A 19,250-nucleotide genomic window follows, 5' to 3' on the forward strand; every position below is an offset into this window, starting at 1 on the left:
AGGAAAATGTTCTTATTTTTAAAGAAATGTATATTTTTGTGTTTGGGGGGAAGTATGTTTTTAAAATACTTCACTCAAAAAATGAAGCTATGGAAAAATGTTGTATTTAGGTGACAGGTATATGGCAATCCATTACACTCTTCTATTTTCCTGTTTGCATTCTTCCACAATTAAAAAAAATAAATGCCTCGAAACAAAAAAGCCAGTCTTTCAAAAGCTGCTTTCTACACATGCCAATCTTTAAAAGACAGGGTAACAAAACCATGCATTTACCATATTAAAGTGTTTTATAAAACAGACAAAACTGAAAATCCAATTTTTTTTTTTTAAAGATTTTATTTATTTATTTGAGAGAGAGAGAATGAGAGAGAGCACATGAGAAGGGGGAGGGTCAGAGGGAGAAGCAGACTCCCTGCCGAGCAGGGAGCCCGATGCGGGACTCGATCCAGGGACTCCAGGATCATGACCTGAGCCGAAGGCAATTGCTTAACCAACTGAGCCACCCAGGCGCCCTGAAAATCCAATTTTCTGAATGTGATCATTCCTGCATTTTATTTCAATTATTTATGTTTTCTGGGCTTAAGTTCTAGAAATAATTTTCAATACCTATATAGCCGCCCCCTCAAAATTAGTAACATCAAGGACACACAGGCATTTTTTTCTGAATCCATTTGCTGTATAAAGACCTTCTCCCTATACTCCTTTATAGGCCTATTTATCCTTGAGGTCTAGCTTCAGTGTCTCTCACTTGAGAAAGCTTTCCCAGGGTGCAGGATTCCAACAAACTAAGTTAGCACTTACCCAGACCACTGTTATCATACCTGTCACAATGCAACATAAATGTTTGTGTGTCCACTACTACCAGAAAATGTGAGAGAACAGGAACCATGTCCTTCTCATCCATTTATTCATCAGCTCTTTTAAAAAATTTTATTTAAATTCGAGTTAACGTATAAGTGTATTATTAGTTTCAGAGGTAGAATTTAGTGATTCATCAATTGCATAGAACACCCAGTGCTCATTACATCACGTGCCCTCCTTAATGCCCACCACCCAGTTACCCCATCTCCCTGCCCCCTCCCCTCCAGCAACCCTCAGTTTGTTCCCTATAGTTAAAAATCTCCTTTGATTTCCCTCCCACTCTATTTTTATTTTATTTTTCCTCCCTTCTTCTATGTTCATCTGTTTTGTTTCTTAAATCCCACATGAGTGAAATCTTATGCTATTTGTCTTTCTCTGATTTATTTAGCTTAGCATAATACCTTCTAGTTCCATCCATGTCGCTGCAACTGGCAAGATTTCATCCTTTTTGATGTCTGAGTAATATTCCGTTGTATGTATATACCACATCTTCTTTATCCATTCATCTGTTGATGGACATTTGAGCTCTTTCTGTATTTTGGCTATTGTAGATAATACTGCTATAAACATTGGGGTGCACGTGCCCCTCTGAATTAGTATTTTTATATCCTTTGGGTGCATACCTAATAGTGCAATTACTGGGTCATAGGGTAGTTCTATTTTTAACTTTTTGAGGAACCTGTTTTCCAGAGTGGCTGCACCAGCTTGCATTCCCACCAACAGTGTAGGAGGGCTCCCCTTTCTCCGCATCCCCGCCAACATCTGCTGTTTCCTGAGTTGCTAATTTTAGCCATTCTGACTGGTGTGAGGTGGTATCTCATTGAGGTTTTGATTTGTATTGCCCTGATGCCGAGTGATGTTGAGCATTTTTTCATGTGTCTGTTGGCCATAGTTGTATGTCTTCTTTGGAGAAATGTCTGTTCCTGTCGTCTAGTTTTTAACTGGATTTTTTATTTTTGGGGTGTTAGGTCTGGTAAGTTCTTTATAGATTCTGGATACTAGACCTTTATCCAATGTCATTTGCAAATACCTTCTCTCATTCTGTTGGTTGCCATTTAGTTTTGTTGATTGTTTCCTTTGCTGTGCAGAAGCTTTTTATCCTGATGACTTTCAATAGTTCATTTTTGCTTTTGTTTCCCTTGCCTCCGGAGATGTGTTAAGGAGTTGCCGTGGCCAAGGTTGAAGAGGTTGCTGCCTGTGTTCTCCTCTAGGATTTTGATGAATTCTTGTCTCACGTTTAGGTCTTTCATCCATTTTGAGTCTATTTTTGTGTGCGGTGTAAGGAAATGGTCCAGTTTCATTCTTTTGCTTGTGACTGTCCAATTTTCCCAACACCATTTGTTGAAGAGACGGCCTTTTTTCCGCTGGATATTCCTTCCTGCTTTGTCGAAGGTTAGTTGACATTGAGTTGAGGGTCCATTTCTGGGCTCTCTATTCTGTTCCATTGATCTATGTGTCTGTTTTTGTGCCAGTACCATACTGTCTTGATGATGACAGCTTTGTAATACAGCTTAAAGTCTGGAATTGTGATGCCCCCAGCTTTGGTTTTCTTTTTCAACATTACTGTGGCTATTCGAGGTCTTTTCTGGTTTCATACAAATTTTAGAATTGTTTGTTCTATCTCTGTGAAAAATGCTGGTGTTATTTTGATAGGGATTGCATTAAACGTGTAGATTGCTTCGGGTAGTATAGACATTTAAACATATTTGTTCTTCCAATCCAGGAGCATGAAATGTTTTTCCATTTCTTTGTGTCTTCAATTTCTTTTGTAAGTGTTCTATAGTTGTCAGAGTACAGAGTACTATTCCATTGTATGTATGTATCCACCCATCCATCCATCCATCCTACATCTTCTTTATCCATTCATCAGTCGACAGACATCTGCACTCTTTCCATAGTTTGGCTATTGTGGACATTACTGCTATAAACACTGGGGTGCAGGTACCCCTTCAAATCACTATTTTGTATCCTTTGGATAAACACCTAGCAGTGCAATTGCTGGGTTGTAGTGTCTATCTTTAACTTTTTGAGGAACCCCTTGGTTGCTTCTGGTCCTTAGCAAGGTCTCTCCTCTGCCCAGTCCCCAGCCCCCACTCATCTCATCTCTCTGGCTAAGGCCTCTTCATCTTCAGACTTCAGCAAAACCATCAAGTTTTTCTGAGGGGCCTTCCCTAACCACCTAATAAAGATTTCCCTTAATTTTCTCCTTTAGCATTCTGCCATTGATAGTACTCATCACAATGGCAACAGCACTTTTATTTGTGCTTGTTTCTTAAATTTTACTCTCCCCCCATAAGACCATAAGCTCCATGATTGCAGAGATGTTTCTTTTATTCACTCCTGGTATACTTGGTGCCAAATACAGTGCCTGATACAGAGTAAGGTAATTATAAATATTTTGTTGAATTAATGAATCTTTTTTACTTAGCTTTTAGTGAGACTCAATGCTTACTGAATCAATGCCAAACTGCTAATAGCCATAAAATTAAAACACAAGTGAAACGAACATGACCGCTCATGGACTTGACTGAACAATACAAGGGTCAGTGACGGTGCAACCACTCTTCTCATCACCTTGGAAATGGGTGAGATGATTCTAGTTCTCCACAAGGTCATGAAGAGACAGGAACTTAAGCCTCTCGTGTCAGAGGGCACAAGAGAGGATGGTTGGCAGTAGCACAATCAGCTGAAGTGGCTGGTAAGTTATTTCTTTGCTTTTAGTCTTGTGGACACTACTGCCATGGATTAAATGCTAAAGCCTACGGGCCACTGGTGGTTAAAGATCTTTTGGGGTGATGCCATCTCTGCTCTGGTACCTAAACTTACAAATGCATGTATGTACACACACACACACAGTCCACATCTAGTCATTTACAAAGCTCACTTATCTTTTTTCCACTTCTGCCCCCATGTTCAATCTCATTTTGGAATCTTTACACTTTCATTTTTTTGCTGTGTCCACCAACCAAAACACTCTCCTCTCCCTATCCTTCAGCCTGTATCTCAAGTTCCTCCTCATTTTTATAATCCTCTAATTCTTTAATAAGCCTCCCCCCGCCCTCCTCCATGAATCTGTCAGTTCCTTAGGGTCAGGGCTTGTGGCCTCCCTGCTGTAACTGCTCACTACAGAGGTGTGGTGCACAAGTGAGTTTCCACTTAGTGACACAACAACACATTGTAAGTAAACAGCAGTTACGGTAAATTAAACCTTTCTGAACTTGGGGCCCAGAAAAAGAGTTCGATTTCAATGTCAAACATAATTAAGAAGCTAGAAAACAGACATTCATGCAAGAAAGGAAGGAAATTCCTCTTGCAAATATATTTTCCTAAAATTATCCCTCAAACTGTAAATAACCTGCTACTGTTTCAGGAAGTATTCCCAGAAGTAGAGAAAAAAGAAACTCCCGTAGGTAGAGTTCTGTACTTAGTTGTCGATGACACTAGCCTGTTAGGTTGAGCGCTGTATTACTGGCCCTACCTGTAAACTCTTTTCCCACCTTCCCTGTCCCAGGAATCTTTTCTTCATTCTCTGCTTTTTGAAATCGTGTGTGTGTGTGTGTGTAAGTATGTATTTCAATGTTCAGCTCAAATATCTGCAAGTGTTTCTTGACCATCCTGACCAGGAATGAATTTGTTCCTCTGAACTCCAAAACCACTTTCTTATAATGATGAACAACTTCCAGGCGAGGGAGGCTGGTGGACCAGGGCTTGGCTCTGGAGTGAGAGATTCAAGCTCTTCTACTTTTTACATCTGTGACAAGGCGAAGACACGTGTCTTTATTGTCCCCTTTTGGGTGGTAAGTTGATTTCCTATCTACCCTTTCCCTGAGGGCACAGTCTTTTGGGGTCCCAGCTTCACGCAGAAATCTCCTGTCACCGCTAGTGCCTTGCCTAAGCCATGGGACTGTACTCTCCTGCCTTCCGTACAGCCACTACGGGAGAAAGGTCTAGATCTCCAGGGTTTGGTAAAAACTAACAGGAGAAAACAGCTTTTATATTTGCTTATCTCCTGGAATGCCTGCTTTTATTTCATTTTTAGCCCTAGCAGAATCCCTTTTCATGCCTGCCCAGCAAAAGAAGTGCTAATTTTACCCATCATTTCTATCATTTTTGTGGTTTCAATTGGGAGGATCACTCAGAAATTACCCTGTGATATATATATATATCACAGGGTGTGTGTGTGTGTGTGTATACACACACACACACATATATATATATATAAAGCTAGAATTAATATAATCACATCATTAGGCTGTTATAAAAGGCAGACTTTCATGGGTAAAAAAAAAAAGTCATCAAACTCATGATAAACTCTAGGAAGCAAAGAGAAGAATCCTTCCTCCAAGTATTTTATTTTGGAAGGACAGGGGAGAAGCAAGAACAGAAACATTAAATCTACCTCTATCTAAGGAATTTCCCTCAACTGCCTTTCCTAACACTGACCGCCTGGGTGGAGAGATACTGAAGATGTGTGGTGAATACTACATTTAACTAAAATGCTATCTGTTTCTGAATACAAAATCGGGGGGATAATTCTGAGAGCTAAAGGCTCCCAGGATTTGGTTTCATTGGTACACTTAAAGCTCACAAGATTTAGTATCTTAGCTAAATACTACAGTGCAGAAAGCATACACCAACCAAGCTCTTTTCCTCTGAAGCACCTGACAGACACCACGACTTAGAAAACCACCCGTAATGCTACCAGCGCCGGCTGCTGACAGGATGGGAATCGGAAAGGAACCACGGTAGGTTCTTGCTACCAGCCAAGTCATTAGTGGCATTACCTCCTCCTGAGACAGGAGGACTCGGGTTCATTCATGGTAATATGATATGAAATACAATTCACACCACAATATGATGAAATAAAATTTTTCGACAAACATTGCTTTAGTTGACAGTTTATTAAATATACTACATTTGTACCTTATTCTGTAGTTTTTTAAATCATTCACACAGGGACTTAGTAAAAACATACTTTATAGAAAACCATCTGCAAAACTGAAATAAAAATAAGAACACACATTTTACACACATATTAGATAAACTGCTGGAAATGTTAGGAATTACTGTAATGAAGGTGACTGGAAACATGAAGTGCCTTGACTTTATCAGATCTAACACCAGACCATGACTTCAGAAGTGTTAATGTTGAAACGTGGATGCAAAAGTGTCTATTAACAAAACTGCTCAGCCTAACAGTGTTTGAGAAACAGGACAAAATAAAGTACTGTTTTTCTTCTACAGATACTTTTCTAAATCCATTTCCTATGCACTCTCTCTCCCATTCAGAGAATTAATTGTGTGAGCTGATGAGGCAAAAATTCCTTTAAAAAAACAAACAAGAGCCTATTTACAAAACATGCAAAGGGAGAATTTTAAGGTGTTTGTTACTGCAGATCTGCGTAAAAGTGACTACAGCTGAGTGAGAGAAATATACCTTGACTTCTGCAAATATCAGTCCTTCCCCCTCCTCTCTGGAAGAAATACACGTTCAGTGCATGGACTATAAAACGGCATACAATGCAGAGACAGAAACAAAGAAGTTTGCCAATTCTTTATATTTCCAGCTGTTGGGAGCGTATTTTTGGGAGCTGAGGTCACCTCTAGCGGCGAAACCAGAGCCAGCTATTAAGCAGCCAGAACGCTACAGTAATGGAATACATGACCATTTCTCTTTTCGCACGCTCTTTGTTCTCCTCTTCTAGAAGTTGTAGACGTCTATTTAGTTTGATTATCTAAGTGAAAAACAACAACAACAAACAAAAGAGAAACTTTAATGCACGGAGCAATTCGGTTCTTATAAAGCAGTATGATTTTTCAGAAGAATTCTTATAAACATGGAAAGTTTCGTGGGGAGCAAAATAAACTATATGTAGAAAAAATGTTACCCATGACAGCTTAAATTCACTGAAATAATCTTCTCCTTTTCCCTTCTCCAAATTTCTGAGTCAGAAAAAGTGTAGTTTCCTTCCTTCCTCGATTCAATGTGGGGCGAGGAAACTGTTGCGTATTGCGTGCTATTCTGATCGAAAAGACCCAAGTACACATTTAGGCAGGCCTAGCACAGCAGAAAGGATGAGGGGCTCCGGCTCCTTTCTAGAAGCTTCTGTCACTCAGCTTCAGTTGTTCATCTTTAACCTGCTTTAAGTGCCTTCTCCGTCCACTCTGAGTGACTGGGAGAATCTCCTAAAATAACCTATTACAGCGGGCCCTGTGCTCTGCCACCCAGACCCTTTGGGACTGGAAGGCTAGTAATTCTCGGGCTGCTAGGAGTGTCACTGGTGGACAGCACCCTGCCCTCGGCCATTGGTCCCTACTGTGCACAGCGCACACACACGGGGCTGAACGACTGCCCTGGCTTAGGCTCCTTCACTGGGGCAGCAGCATCTATAACCAGTCAGTGATGGGGTGAAAGGCCTAGGCCCCTCATTCCAACTCTGAATGGTCGCCCGGCTTCAGAGCTCCGCAGGACGCTGGCCACATGCAGCCCCTGTTCTGACTACACTGTAGCCCAACACTCCCCTCTCGCCCCATCCTGCTTCCTTTCCTTCCCTGAAGGTGGTCGCCTCAGGAGCACTCCCTGGGAAGCTCTCCTCGTGCAAACCGTCATCCCAGAATCTGCTTTCTGAGGAGTCTGACCTGCAACACCTATGTAAAAACACATTATAAAAGCAAAAGGGATTACTAATGTTTTATCAGAGAGGTTGAAGGAGGAGCATTTTCATAATGCAGAATCCTTAGCACTTCAAGGACTGAGAGAACTACAAATTGGGGGTGCGGGGTGGATGGAGCCAGGAATGGGAGTCTATGGGCAGAACCAGACATAGAGGTGCAGAGATAACCATTTTAACCACCTGAAAAAGTACTTCAGTTTTGGTCAGTGCTGAGCAACCATTTTTCGCCTACAGCCAATTCAGTTATATATATATAAAAAAAGGAGTGCATAAAGATTACCTTTTCCCAACCATTCACAATGAGAAGGGCTTATCTGGTCCCATGGGATATAAGGTTCTTACACTAAACAATCCATTTTATTGTCAATGAAAAAAATCGGCATTGATTGTGAGCCGTTAAAATATTTTTATCTGGGCTCATCTGAGAAGTGGCAACACCAAGGCAGCTTTTGAATGTCCCACGCTGATCGTGGACTACACTGTGTGTCTTGGAGCCAGGTGGCCCGCGAGTCCCTCATCCCTAGCCTGGACCCGATGGCGTGCAGCTTGCTGAGTCTTCACGTTGGCAACAGGGCAATGACAGCCAGAGAAGCATAGCTTCCAAAGCCGCCAGGGTCACAAACGTGAATTCTGCAGAATCTTCCTGGGACTCCGTTTTGTTACTGATCTCAGAAACTCATAGTTTCCCAGATGGCTTCCTACTACTTTTAAATTCTCACAGAATGTGTGTGACTTGCTTATAATGACTGGTATCTTTGTCCTCCACTCGTTCACGCTCTAAGGTAAAGACTGAATGGATGTTGTTAAAACTCTGAGGCTCTTATTACACTTTCAGGAAGGCAAGGTTGTTGGTGTAATGGTGAATTCAAAGACAAATGCCAAAGAAACCCCCTTCCTTCGATAGGCAAGGTGTAAATAAGTATAAGAAAATATGTAAGAACTTATAATACAGCATCCATTGTTTTAATAAGTGAGACTCAAAAAAGTAGTATTTGCTTCATATTATCTTTTTATTATATTAAACCTTTAAAATGATATTCTGATTTATTCTTAATGCTAAAATAGTTTCTTCATCTTAGAAATACTTTATTTCATTCACCTCTCCTCGGCACAGACACAATTACAACACCGACTATGCCTTCTCCACATGTACGTGTCTATGTGATGCTAGAGGCTGAGGGACGCATATTAAAAACGTGTGTATGCAACTATAGTTCCAAAACAGGACTTTTCATAGAACACAAGAACTGTGTTTATAAAGACACTGTGCGAAGTGGAAGCAGTGACTTCCAAAATGGAATTCTCAGGGTAACACAGGTCCCCAAAGTGACTGTTCCACTTTTCAAAAAGTCAAACAAGCAATTTATGACTATACCAGTTTGCTAAAACTTCAAGATTCTTTGTTATTGGCCAGAATTATACCAATCCATCCTGGTAATACTGTTTTATGCTGATCAAAACATGTAAATGGTGGTTTAACATATCTTTAATGAAAATGGAAGTCAGGGCCCCTGGGTGGCTCAGTCAGTTAAGCGTCCGCCCTGTGGTTTCAGCGCAGGTCATGATCTCAGGGTCGTGAGATCGAGCCCTGCGTCGAGCTCCGAGCTCAGCAAGGAGTCTGCTAAAGTTTCTCTCTCACTGCCCCCCACCCCGTGCTCACTCGCTCTCTTTCTCTCTAAAATAAATAAATAAATAAACAAACAAATAAATCCTTTTAAAAAAATGGAAAAGTCAATTACGGCTTATTAAACAGCATAACAAATAAAATATTTCAATTCATGGGTTCCATAGGACAGAAAATGATAAAATGTTAAAAAAGTATCATTTAAGATATTGTATGACTATAATTTAGGATTACATCTTATCTGGTACGTTAAATACCTGTCGTCTTAACGAAGCTGCATCTACAACAGTCATGTCGTCTGAAGTTCCTTCAATTGTTGTATCTATATGTGACATGCCATGCCTAGCAGATGAGAAATAAAAATACAATTTAGTATTAGAATAGAACTAAGAGTATCTGGCAAGTCATGTCGTGTGATGGGTTACACTCAAAGAACTGTTCAAAAGACTGATATTATTTCACAATATGAATTTGACTAAAATATTTTACCATCTGAATTAGTACTAACAAAGGAAAGCAGAGGAAAAAGTACAAGTATTTTGAGCACTGATTTAAGAGCTGCCACTCTAGAATATAACAATGCATAATTCTTCCACAAACTCATGTCCGTATGTACTTCACAAGAGTCCCTGCTGAGACTCACTGGCAGGGAACACAAAGTAAACTAACTCTAGCTAAAAAGATAAGACAGATTTTTTATTTCTCCTCCTCTTCTTACTGCCTTTTCTCTTGCCATTTCTACTCTTTAACTTATTTCTAATTACCTATCTCGACTGTGTCTCCCACAGAAGCAATTATAAAATTGCCTGAGTACATCCTGTCACTACGTTCAGATCCAGAATTGGCTCAATGATAAGTCATTTAGAGGCTGTGTATAAAATAACATTGGAAAGCCACTAAGAACAACTCCAGAGAAAGCACATTAAGAAATACTTCTTTTGCAAATACAGTTACTTCTAAAAGAGCACTGATTTTTAAATGCATGACAATAAACCTCTGAGAAACAAATACACACAAATGCTATTCTTCCCCTTGCCCGGATTTCCACTTTTTAAGCTTATTTTAATTAAAGGCTTAACTGACATATAATTTACATGCCATACAATTCACCTCACATGTTTATATCCTATTTTAATCCTGTATGGTTATTTCAGTACAATGGCATAGTAACTTTCCTGAATGAGCAGAATATAAATAAACTGAATTAAAAAGTAACTCTTTTGTAATCCATAGAGAGTTGGCACATAGATCATATATTCTAATCTTTCAAGCAAGTCCCCATTACAGAAAGCACATTATCACACAAAGGGGTATGAAGAGAATTACAGTTTTCATCCAGACATGTTAAAGACACGTCTATTCAGAAAATCCTTGTTTCATATGCTATTGAAAATTTAATAAAGTATGTGGAACAGAATTTATAATTTTTCAGTGTGCTCCCAGCCAGTGTCGTCATTCTGAACACTGATGATAACTATACGTGTTGCAGTTTCAAGGACTGATGGGTGTGCACTGACTCTAGATAATCTAGAACAATCTCTAAATGTTCCTTTTATGGTGAAATGAACTTGCTTTCTCAACTCCCCGCCCCTTCCTTCACTGTTAAGACTAAATATCCTGCAAGACTGAGAGCAACTGCATCAGTAAGGTGAGCTAAGTGAGTAGATGCTGGGACTATGGGTTTATAAATATCTGAGTTAATTATTCTCTTAAACATTAAGACAGAATTATTAAAGGATTAGAGGAGAAAATAAGGGTAGAAGATTCCTTTTCTCTACACTTGATCTTCAAAATAAAACTTTTCTATTTCTCTGAGATTACCTATGAGATATAAACTGGGCGGGGGGAGAGGGGGAAGGGAAGCAATGGCTTCAAAGGTAAAGGGACCTAGGCTGAACATGGAGAAGGAAGTGTAAGTGATAGGGATTATTCAATTTAAATCTTGAATTAAGTAAGGTGTTAAACATCTGTAAAGGAAATCTTCATTTGCAAAGAAATCTAAGGATATGGCAAAAGGCTTTACCTATATAACTCAACGTACAACAGAAAAAAAATTACTTTAAGGTGTGTCTTAAACTAAAAGCTGTATTTATCAGAACTAAAAACTGTAAAAAATGCTAAGTCAGATCACAGACCGAAAGTTCTTTCACAGAAAGAGAAAAGGATCACAAACCTAAGTTCTAACTTCGGGAAATATGCAAGGGTAAACTTACAATGGATTGAATTAATACTGTGAAAGAAACCAGTCAGCAGAGTGGTAAGGGACCACCAAGGATACACGTTTCAATTCCTCTAACCTGAATTCAATATTATTAAGAAACTGATGTTTCTCTCTTCTCTTGCCTAAAAATCAATGTGCCAGATTCCTCTCATCATAGAAATAACGTGGACAGTTTTAAATCTACTGCAACAGAGCATATATTTCTGCTTAAAATAAAATTAGCTCGGAGAAAACGACAGTAATGGTATCTGTGAATACCAACCAATTTTCTTTTCCCCAGAAGGTGGGAGATGGGGATTTTGGCACTAGAATCCTGAGAATTCCTATGTGCCATTCGATCTGTCTTTGTGCATGACGGGAAGAATTAATTACTCACGCTAGGAATCCTGTGTGAAAGCGCTAAAAGGGCAAAAGTAAGAGGGAAAAGCTTAAATCAACAGATGATAAAAACTCTTCAAACTAAATTCCTTTTTTAAACGTTGAGCTTTCTAGACTGTGAATGCTGATTTCTCCCCATTCAAGATTACGCCTTACACAAAGGTTTCTCCACACACTGCAAGTGACACTACAATTAACAACTAAAAAGGAAATGGTAGACAGAACCCTGGGCAACAATTATAATGATGCACATAAAACAAGATTTAAGATGACTTTCTCTGTGTTTCAGCATGATCCTCTGTAAGCTCCTAAAACTGTATTTAAATAAAATATCTCAGATGTTCCCATGATACCGTTTTTCTTCAACCTGTAGTAGGCAAATGTCATGAATGACCAGGCTCGCTGTTCTCAGAGAAAAACAGGATGTACTCAGAGAGGAAAACTGTGGAAGTTCAAGCTATAATATACAGGCATGGCTACTACATGCATTATGTCCTGCAAAATACAAATTCAGTCAACTATTTACCCTGATAATTACAAAGTCTCAAAATTTACCTGACGTTGTCATGATGAGGATTAGAAGTGGCGGCAGCAGACCCACCACGCAACACAGGTCTAAGGCAGGTTTTTGCGGGAGAAGGCACAAGACAGAATCAGGAAACAGAGAAGTAATAAAACAAAAGCAAAAACAAGACAAAAAAATGTCAAATAGGATTATATTGTATGTCGTAATACAATATAATATCTTTCAAATACTTTAAAAATTTTTGTATCACATGGCCTCCATTTTGATTTTCATAAATTTAATGTTTCACCATGGGCTAGAAAACAAAAGGGATCTATCTTGTGTGACAAGATAGCACACACATCAAAAAGTTTTCTTTGGTGCCTATTATTTTAATTTATGAAATTCAAGACAGAGGACAACCCTATTTAAGAAGTCTAATTTCTCTTTTCTAGTTGGAAAAAGAAAATCACTAGCCACTTTTGGAAGCATGTCAACAACCGGTTAGTAACACCTGCATGATCATGGTTGCTCGTCTGATAACAACAGCCCTGTCTCGAAAACTAAACATGTCAAGTAACTCCCATTTCCCACAATTCCTTCCCTCCCACCTCATTTGATTCACGCCTGATATCTTAACGTAGCTGTGTCTCATTCAAACTTCGGCTCTGGAGAGCAAAGCCGTAAGCCTTGGTTCTGGAGCTGGGGCGGTCTGAGCACAGGCTCTGAGGGCTACGTGATGGCACATTACAAAGTACAATCACATGTGTGAGTCTCATCCTGAGACAACCAGGAGTGACATACAGGGCTGCTGGGAATGAAGACTAAGGTGCACTGGAAAACTTTGTGGGGCTTTTCATCAGTTTCAGTACACACTTTGGTTCTAGAGGACAGTTAGTTCTCTACCTAGGTAAGCAGTAACCTTTGCAATGAATTTCATTTTTAAAAATCAGAAAACAAAAGCTCTCTGTGGTTGCTGGTCAATTCCCCCAAAAGTAATCAGCAACATTTACAAACCAGAGAAAGGAGGCTGAGCTATAGGGTCCATATGAGGATTTTAAGAATTATTACCTTCTGTTTTAAATGTCTCATTCTCTAAATACTGATGAGGTTTTTGCCTGAATTGGAAGTATCAAGGCAATACTTAATTTTGGTAAACATTTAATACCAAACGAATTAGTTTTTTCTGTAAGTTGGTACAGCTGTAGAATTTTGGTTACAATACAAATCACTACTTTCTGTCGAGTTAATTCATACAAGGAAGTTTTAATGTTTAGCTTGTACATTTCCTAAAGGCACTACTGGTGCTTAAAGAAATTTCTGGGGCCTAGAGAATAAGAGATTCAGAGACTTTCGGGGGAGACATGTTAGACTTCTATCGTGCTGGCTAAATAAAGAACAGTGAGAAATCACGTATGCTTGAAACAGGTTTTTAAACCGTCCCATCCTACTCATATATTCACTCTGTGGCATTAGGAAAACTTACTTCACTACAGTCTTGTTACACTAATAGGAGGAGAATGGTCAACTAGATGAAGCACCCGCAGTGTGCTACCTAAAGCTCTTCTTAAAAAATTCATACTGGTATGTTCAAATGGATCTGCCATATTCAACATATTCCACCACAGAGATTTCCCTTTTATAATGCAGAGCCAGAAAATAATACAGTTACCTTTCACAACGTATTTCATTTTGTCTTCTCACACTGGCAATTGACACATATAATATAAAAGTAAATTAGACAGGTATTTGGCAAAGTTAGAAACTTCATTCAAGTACCACTTTCTACCATAAGTATGATTTAATACATTAAAAAAAATCTTTTTAAGTTTGATCATATATTCGACAATAATGTTTTGTAACTAAAGCGGCAAAAGGGAAAGAGATCCAAGATTCTCCAAGTTCTAGCACTAACTTGTATATTAACATTTTTGAGTAAATAAGTGCTCTGACTTAATAAAGTATGTGCTTCTTCACTAAAAAAACGGACACCGCTATGGTGAATAAACAGTAATATATTTATATGCATACTTGCAAAAATATCAATTATTTACACAATGATTTTGTATTCTATTCACTCAAAGCCAATACAATCTGCTCAAGAAAAACTGTATAAAAATAATCAAGCTCCTTCTAAAGATAAAACTTAAGCATGCTAAGCATGACTAATCTGTTGATATTTAAATAATGTTCTTACATGAGAATTAAGTTTCTTTTTTTAAATGTCAATATTTTGCACTGGAGAATGAGATATGGAGTTCTAGGAGATGTCAGGAGACCAGCCAAGGACTAAACATAACAGAATAGCAATAAAGTTTTTGATACATCAATTTTCCAAATGCACAGCACTGACCTGTGTAAATAAACTTTTCTAATGTGTACCAAGGATTTAGCTTTGTCTCCATGTGGAGCTTGGTTTTAGACCAAATAAGTTCTCATAAGAGGAGAAAACAAAAATATAGTACATAAACCTTTCCACAATGTTCCTTAAAATGTCAACTAAAAATTGTTCTTCCATCAAGCAACTGTGAATCTGCATTGATAATAAGGCAGGCAGGAAGTTCTTTTCTTTCTTTCTTTCTGCCAAATAGTTCTAGCTTAATTTAACTGTACCTAATGTGAGGGCAGAAGACCAAAGATAGGATATTGCATTAGCATAACCACCAAGAGTAATAAAATTGAAAAGAAAAAAATGATATACAGAGCAAGGAACATAAAAGCACTTAAAACTTTATAAGCAGTATTATTTTAATAATCATGCAAGTAGAACATTATCCAAATTTCACATTCCTACTTCTTATATCTGCAAAGTCATGCCAGACAGTTCTCTTGTAGAAATAAAAACTGATTTGGTACTTATAATTCTGATTAAATCTTGTTCAACATTTAGATCATAAGAAATTTAAATATAATCATGGAGGGGGAAAAAAAAAAAAAAAGGAACCCTTTCAATAATGAAAGCATCCAGTAAGACTAATAAGAATCTAACCCTCCAGGCTCCAAGGTAACAACTAATGGTGTGTATCCAGGAGCAAAGAATTATTAATACAATTACTTCATGAATTTTAAAAATCTCATTTAAGTAAACAAGAAAAGATCATTCCTTTTCAGAAAATGGATTTTAAAGCTATCAATTCATTACATTAAAAAATAAAGAAAATTTCATTTAGGGCTCAAAACAGTTTTTCATAATAAAAGAATACAAAGTAAATTCTAGAATAGTAAGATTTCTGATTTTGTATTTTTGAACTTGAAGCAAAATTCTTTTCCATTATGGAGAAGGACTGTTTTGTGAAGCCATAATTACTTAATTTATATCAAATTTATAAATATCTTTCTCATTCAGATATTTTCCCTGTAATGGCATTTGATATGACAAAATTTGACCTCATAATCTGGTCTCTTCTAAGGACCTACTGTAATTAAAAAGTGAAAGAGGGTACCTGGTGAAGAATAAACCTATTTTAAGGAGGGAGTTTTAGAAAATAGGCCTTTGGGAAGATCAGTTCTTAAGTGCCAGGTACTTTATATTCAATATCGTTGGAAGCATCTGCCATGACCCTAAATAAGGAATTTGATTGAGGCCATTATTACCTATATCTTATATAAAGATGGTGGTGGGGGCGGAAAGAGTCCTCACCAGAATCTAGAAAACTAGGTAATACTATTACTATCCTTCTATTTATAGATGAAGAAAATGAGGCCCAGAGAAGCTAAGCAATTTGTCCAAAGTCCTCATGCAGCTAGCTATTCAGTGGGGCGGATCATGACGAATCTGACTGGCCCCCTGAATCCATGCTTTTTCTTCTGAACCATGCTGCTTCTTACAGAATACAAATACTCTCAGATAGTCCTCTAAACCCTTGGGGAGGGGGATGCATATGTATACACACATGCATACATACACATACATGTACATATAATTTTTCCCTGCTACGAGCTTTCTGTTTTAAGCTCTTTTCTGGTGCAGCTTTAAGTTCTGGGGCCCAAATGGATAGCACTGCATCAGCCCTGGGAAGGCTTAGAAACACCAGTCGACAGTAAGGACAAGTGTTCACGAAGTATGGTAAAACCTCTGAGGCTTGTATGAGGATCAAAAGCACTCAACAAGAAAGTCTGTTCAGAGCGAGCCACAAGACATATCAATTCCTAAGGTAAGAAACAAGGTTTACTAGAAGGGCCAGCTTAATTTACTGGGAATTCTTCAAAAGTTAACAGTCTACTAAAATGACCATGAAAATTCAAACACTGGCTCACAGAGTCACTAGATCAAATGCTTGGAGTTGAAATGAAACTGCCTATACCTTTCCCACACTATGCCAAAAAGCTCCCCAAATGTTATCTTCTAAAAACACTATGTAGTGAAGAAGCAAGGGCAAAAAAAATATCTGAAATAATGGCCAAAAAGAATTTGTATGAGCAAACCTAAGTGTACTACTACTGATTTCACTTGGGGATGTTCAAAAGTGAGAGAAGTTATCAATACTGAAAAATATCAGTATTTCCAAAAAGATAACAGCACTTGGGATTTCCAGTATAGGCCTAGAAATCCGTAGCTAAAAGGAAAGTAAAAAAGTGTCCTGGCAGCTACACTGATACTGTCCTCTCAGATTTGCTTCATTAATCCAACCATATTAGTATCATAAATGCTTCAATCAAAAGACTTACTACAGAAAATCAGTACGCTTCAGTCCAACAGCCTACACTCAGTCCAACAGGAGGCCTCCCCATATTCCAATGGAGTCAAGTACTCAGAACAGGTCAACAAAGCCTTTGAAAAAAATCATTATACTTCCTGTATATAGTTATTAACTGAATACTCTCCCTGACCGAAGAGAAGCTAACAGAATCTTGTGAAATGTGAATTTTGGACAATAATTTCAAATTAAAAGAAAGCAAAGCAAGTTGTTTAAAACCACTTCATCTTGGAAAGAGACGAAGGTGCAAACACAAAAGGAAGACACCACAGTCCACTAACAAGGAGCCAAAAAAATATGCATTACAGCCAGCAAGAGTCACTGATGGCCAATCACCTGCGGTTTTCATCCAGCACATCCAAGATCTGCTGGTAAGCCCTACGGGTGGAAGACTGGATAAGCGACAAAATGCCTCGAGCAGAGGAAAGGTTAGCTCCATCTTCAGGTAACACTGGGGGAGGACAGACCCGAATCTGCTGTGGCGACGGTGTCACACTGTTCACACGAGCACAGCAAATGAAGAGAAAAACACTCCAGTCAGATTTTTATAAAACTTCAGCTGAGCCGTTTCCCCAAACCCTTAATATTTTAAGAATTATCTTCGTTTTCTTGTCCCTTTTCCCACCCTTCACTTTCCCCGACGAAAACAGTCAAACCAAACAAGTTAATAAAAGTATTAAATTGTTTTTTAAAAAAAAGCAGCTACGGTGCAACACCTGTGACTGTGTACCCTTACACATCGAATTAAGCCAACTGAATGTGAAAAAACCACTCTGGAGCAGGAAGAGAACTACAGCGAGCGGCGGGGTCAACCCCGAGCTTTGGAGAAGCGGCGTTCTTTACTCGGTGTATGTGTTCCAATCCAGTCAATCAAACCTCTCACAAGCAACACTGCCCTGTGACTCAGGGGTGGTGAGAAGGTTCAGACAGAGTTCTAGTAGAACAGGTGTCGGAGCTCAAACACACGAATCAAAGTGATTCCATGAAAACGCCATTTCAAATACTTCACAAAGACAATGAAGCAAGCTGAGTTTATGATGTGTAAATTAAAAATGAATTAAAGTTTCAGGAAGCTGTAACAAAAGCATTTTGATAGCTTCATTATATTAAAGCATATGGTCTCTAGCTAAATGACTAAAACATAAAACTACTCCCAATTCTGTGCAGAGAGTGAACAGAGGCAGGAGATTTCTTAATTCTCCAGATGGGTGTTAAACAACCATTTCTGGGCTTCTTGGTGACATAATCTTAATCCTTCTTCCCTGTGTAAGCCGAGAGTCACAATTTCCTTGGCTCCACTGCCAGTGCTTAATAGAAGCTAAACATACTTGAATGAAGCGATTTTAGTTCTAACATAAACCCTTGAGCTTGGTGTATTTTCACAGAGCAGCTTAATGGTAGGGCATGATCAGCGGTGTGAGGTATTTAAGTGATACCAGGACTTGGCCATCTGGTTTGTCATGTTAAGAGGCTTTGTTGCAATAGAAGGACCATGACCCTGGGATGTGGGCTCAACGCTTTTTCTCAGGGTCAGGGCAAAACCCCTTAGGCTAAAACTCATCCTTGTATATTTCATCCAAAAGAATGAAAGTGGAGCAGACAGTGAACAACTGAAAAGAGGAAAATCTTTTATTTTGACTTGTGTAATCTTTTCTAACTTAACATGCATTTTGTTTGGAAACCACAACATAAGTGGGATCATTTTTGAAAGGACAGCTGACATCTAATATTATTCCCAGAGTCCCCAGAACATTAAAAACATTAAAAACAAAATCCACAATTTTGTGAATAACTTTGAATGTCTTGATAATCCAAAGTGAGAAGTATTATAAATACGAAAGCCATGTTCTCCAAAGACTATTTAGAAGAGAAAGATCTAAGCCATATCTTGGCATATTGAGAAATTAATTTATCACGGCTGATTCTTCACAGGAATTTGGCCTATTGCTGTCAAGATAAATGCAAACTTCTAGGTATAGGCTCATGGATGATTACCCTAAATGTCTGTCCAGAGATTCTGGAATATATATAAGCCAATTTAACAACTGACCCATGATACTTGGCCAAACCCATATTGAGCATCCAAGAAGAGTAAAAAGAAATCAGTATTATTTGGGATACAAAGTCTAGGTACAAACCTTCTACTCAGCCTTCACTTTAGGGAGTACAGGGAAAACCTGAAGTTCTTGCTCTTTGTAAGAGACCAGACTGAATTCATGTTAGAAAAGTGTCACCAGAAGCAGAAATAAGAAGGCCAGTTCTGCATTACTATCATCAAACAATCCAACTT

General features: G+C 38.5%; 1 protein-coding gene across 15 annotated transcripts in view; it reads right to left on the reverse strand.

The window, feature by feature from the left end:
* The window catches only part of MFF (mitochondrial fission factor), a 38,509-nt gene that overhangs the window by 1,358 nt on the left and 17,901 nt on the right, over window positions 1-19,250 (reverse strand). For 6 of the 15 annotated variants that reach the window (XM_032400894.1, XM_032400919.1, XM_032400887.1 and 3 more), the window contains 5 exons: window positions 17,297-17,455; window positions 13,936-13,968; window positions 12,314-12,373; window positions 9,417-9,501; window positions 5,748-6,596 (listed from right to left, as the gene is read on the reverse strand). In XM_032400894.1, coding sequence (XP_032256785.1) covers window positions 6,465-6,596; window positions 9,417-9,501; window positions 12,314-12,373; window positions 13,936-13,968; window positions 17,297-17,455 — 469 coding nt within the window. In that variant the 3' untranslated portion in view covers window positions 5,748-6,464. Of the gene's footprint in view, window positions 1-5,747; window positions 6,597-9,416; window positions 9,502-12,313; window positions 12,374-13,935; window positions 13,969-17,296; window positions 17,456-19,250 lie in introns of those variants that run through there. The other 9 variants (XM_032400928.1, XM_032400870.1, XM_032400903.1 and 6 more) reach the window with 4 other exon arrangements.

The sequence above is a fragment of the Phoca vitulina genome, unplaced genomic scaffold (genome assembly GCF_004348235.1).
Source record: "Phoca vitulina isolate PV1807 unplaced genomic scaffold, GSC_HSeal_1.0 scaffold1, whole genome shotgun sequence".
Lineage (NCBI taxonomy): Eukaryota > Metazoa > Chordata > Mammalia > Carnivora > Phocidae > Phoca > Phoca vitulina.